This window comes from Cetorhinus maximus, unplaced genomic scaffold, assembly GCF_964194155.1.
Source record: "Cetorhinus maximus unplaced genomic scaffold, sCetMax3.hap1.1 HAP1_SCAFFOLD_2776, whole genome shotgun sequence".
Taxonomy (NCBI): Eukaryota; Metazoa; Chordata; class Chondrichthyes; order Lamniformes; family Cetorhinidae; genus Cetorhinus; species Cetorhinus maximus.
Window position 1 is genome coordinate 425 of NW_027598707.1, and position 2,076 is coordinate 2,500.

The window sequence follows — 2,076 nt, forward strand, 5'->3', positions numbered from 1 at the left end:
TCTCTCTCCCTCCCTCGTTATCTCTCTCTCTCTCCCTCCCTCATTATTCTCTCTCTCTCCCTCCCTTGTTATCTCTCTCTCTCTCTCTTTCCGCACACTCTCTCTCTCCCTCCCTCGTTCTCTCTCTCTCTCTCTCTCTCCCTCTCCTCGTTATCTCTCTCCCTCGTTCCCTCTCTCTCTCTCTCTCTGCCCCCCCATGCCCGGGTCACATTCCTCTCCTCCCTGGGCCTGAACCAGCGAGATTACGGTAAGGCACTGACCTCACCACACACCACTCCCTGCTCGGGGACTCATCTGGGCAAAGGCAAAGTTCCCAACAACAGCAGGAAGTGTTTCAGTGCCCGGGACCGAGCGCCGGTCCGGTGCTGGTGTGTGTAGGGGTTGGTCAGGGGTCCCAGCGAGGCAAGACTCCGGCCGGAGGAGGGTGAGAGGGGCGCTTGGGAGGGGAGGGGAGGGAAACGGAAAGGAAGAGCAACGGAGGACAGGACTGCGCTGGAGCGGAGGGAGAGACGAAAAGAGCGAGAGAGAGAGAGGGAACGAGAGAGAGGAACGTCAAACCGCGGTGGGGAGCCTGCGTGGCCGGACGCCGATTGGCCGGAGGGCGGCGGAAGGTTCCGGAACGTGCGCTGTGCACGGAGAGCGTGGCCCTCTCCAGCTGGACCCGAGAGAGAGAGAGAGGTGACAAAAGAGAGGGTGAGGCGGGGAGGGAGGTGCAGCTGAGGGGTCAGGGGGTTGCTGAGCAATGCGGCCTTGGAGGCTTAAGGCGTGGGCTAGGGGGGTCAAGGGTCAGGGAGGTCAGAGTGCGGACGCTCCCTCAGTACTGACCCTCCGACAGTGCGGCTCTCCCTCAGCACTGACCCTCCGACAGTGCGGCTCTCCCTCAGCACTGACCCTCCGACAGTGCGGCGCTCCCTCAGCACTGACCCTCCGACAGTGCGGCGCTCCCTCAGTACTGACCCTCCGACAGTGCGGCTCTCCCTCAGCACTGACCCTCCGACAGTGCGGCACTCCCTCAGCACTGACACTCCGACAGTGCGGCTCTCCCTCAGTACTGACCCTCCGACAGTGCGGCGCTCCCTCAGTACTGACCCTCCGACAGTGCGGCGCTCCCTCAGTACTGACCCTCTGACAGTGCCGCGCTCCCTCAGTACTGACCCTCCGACAGTGCGGCACTCCCTCAGCACTGACACTCCGACAGTGCGGCTCTCCCTCAGTACTGACCCTCTGACTGTGCGGCTCTCCCTCAGTACTGACCCTCTGACAGTGCGGCTCTCCCTCAGCACTGACCCTCCGACAGTGCGGCTCTCTCTCAGCACTGACTGTCTGAGTTTGAAAGAGTCAGTGTTGAGGCCTTTGGAGGATGTAAATTGTGGAAGATGTTTTGGGCGGAAATGATTCGGCTTTGGTCAATAAGTCACATTTCAAATCTGGAGCAATATAGAGAGAGAGACAGAGACAGAGAGAGAGAGAGACACACACACACAGAGAGAGAGAGAGAAACAGAGAGAGAGACAGAGAGAAACAGAGAGAGAGAGACAGAGAGAGAGACACAGAGAGAGAGACAGAGAGAGAGACAGAGAGAGAGACAGAGAGAAACAGAGAGAGAGAGACAGAGAGAGAGACAGAGAGAGAGACAGAGAGAGAGACAGAGAGAAACAGAGAGAGAGAGACAGAGAGAGAGACACAGAGAGAGAGACAGAGAGAGAGACAGAGAGAAACAGAGAGAGAGAGAAAGAGAGAGAGACAGAGAGAGAGAGAGACAGAGAGAGAGAGAGAAACTGACAGAGATACAGAGAGAGAGAAACAGAGAGAGAGAAACAGAGAGAGAGAGAGACAGAGAGAGAGAAACAGCGAGAGAGAGAGACAGAGAGAGAGACAGGGAGAGATAGAGAAACAGAGAGAGACAGAGAGAGAACGACTGAGAGACAGATAAAGAGAGAGAGAGAACATAGAGAGACAGAGAGAGAGAGGGAGAGAAACAGAGAGAGAGACTGAGAGAGAGAGAAAGAAAGAGAGTGAGAGTCAGAGAAAGACAGAGAGAAAGAGACAGAGAGACAGAGAGAGTGGGAGAGAAAA

The 2,076-nt window shown here is 56.8% G+C and overlaps 1 protein-coding gene across 1 annotated transcript in view; it reads left to right on the top strand.

The window, feature by feature from the left end:
- Positions 1-323: 323 nt before the first annotated feature.
- LOC144677630 (uncharacterized) overlaps positions 324-2,076 on the top strand; it is a gene marked incomplete at its 5' end in the record, with an annotated part of 11,415 nt that continues 9,662 nt past the window's right edge. Inside the window, one exon of the mRNA XM_078537668.1 lies at positions 324-424. Within this exon, the coding sequence (XP_078393794.1) occupies positions 324-424 (101 nt within the window). The remainder of the gene's footprint in view (positions 425-2,076) is intronic.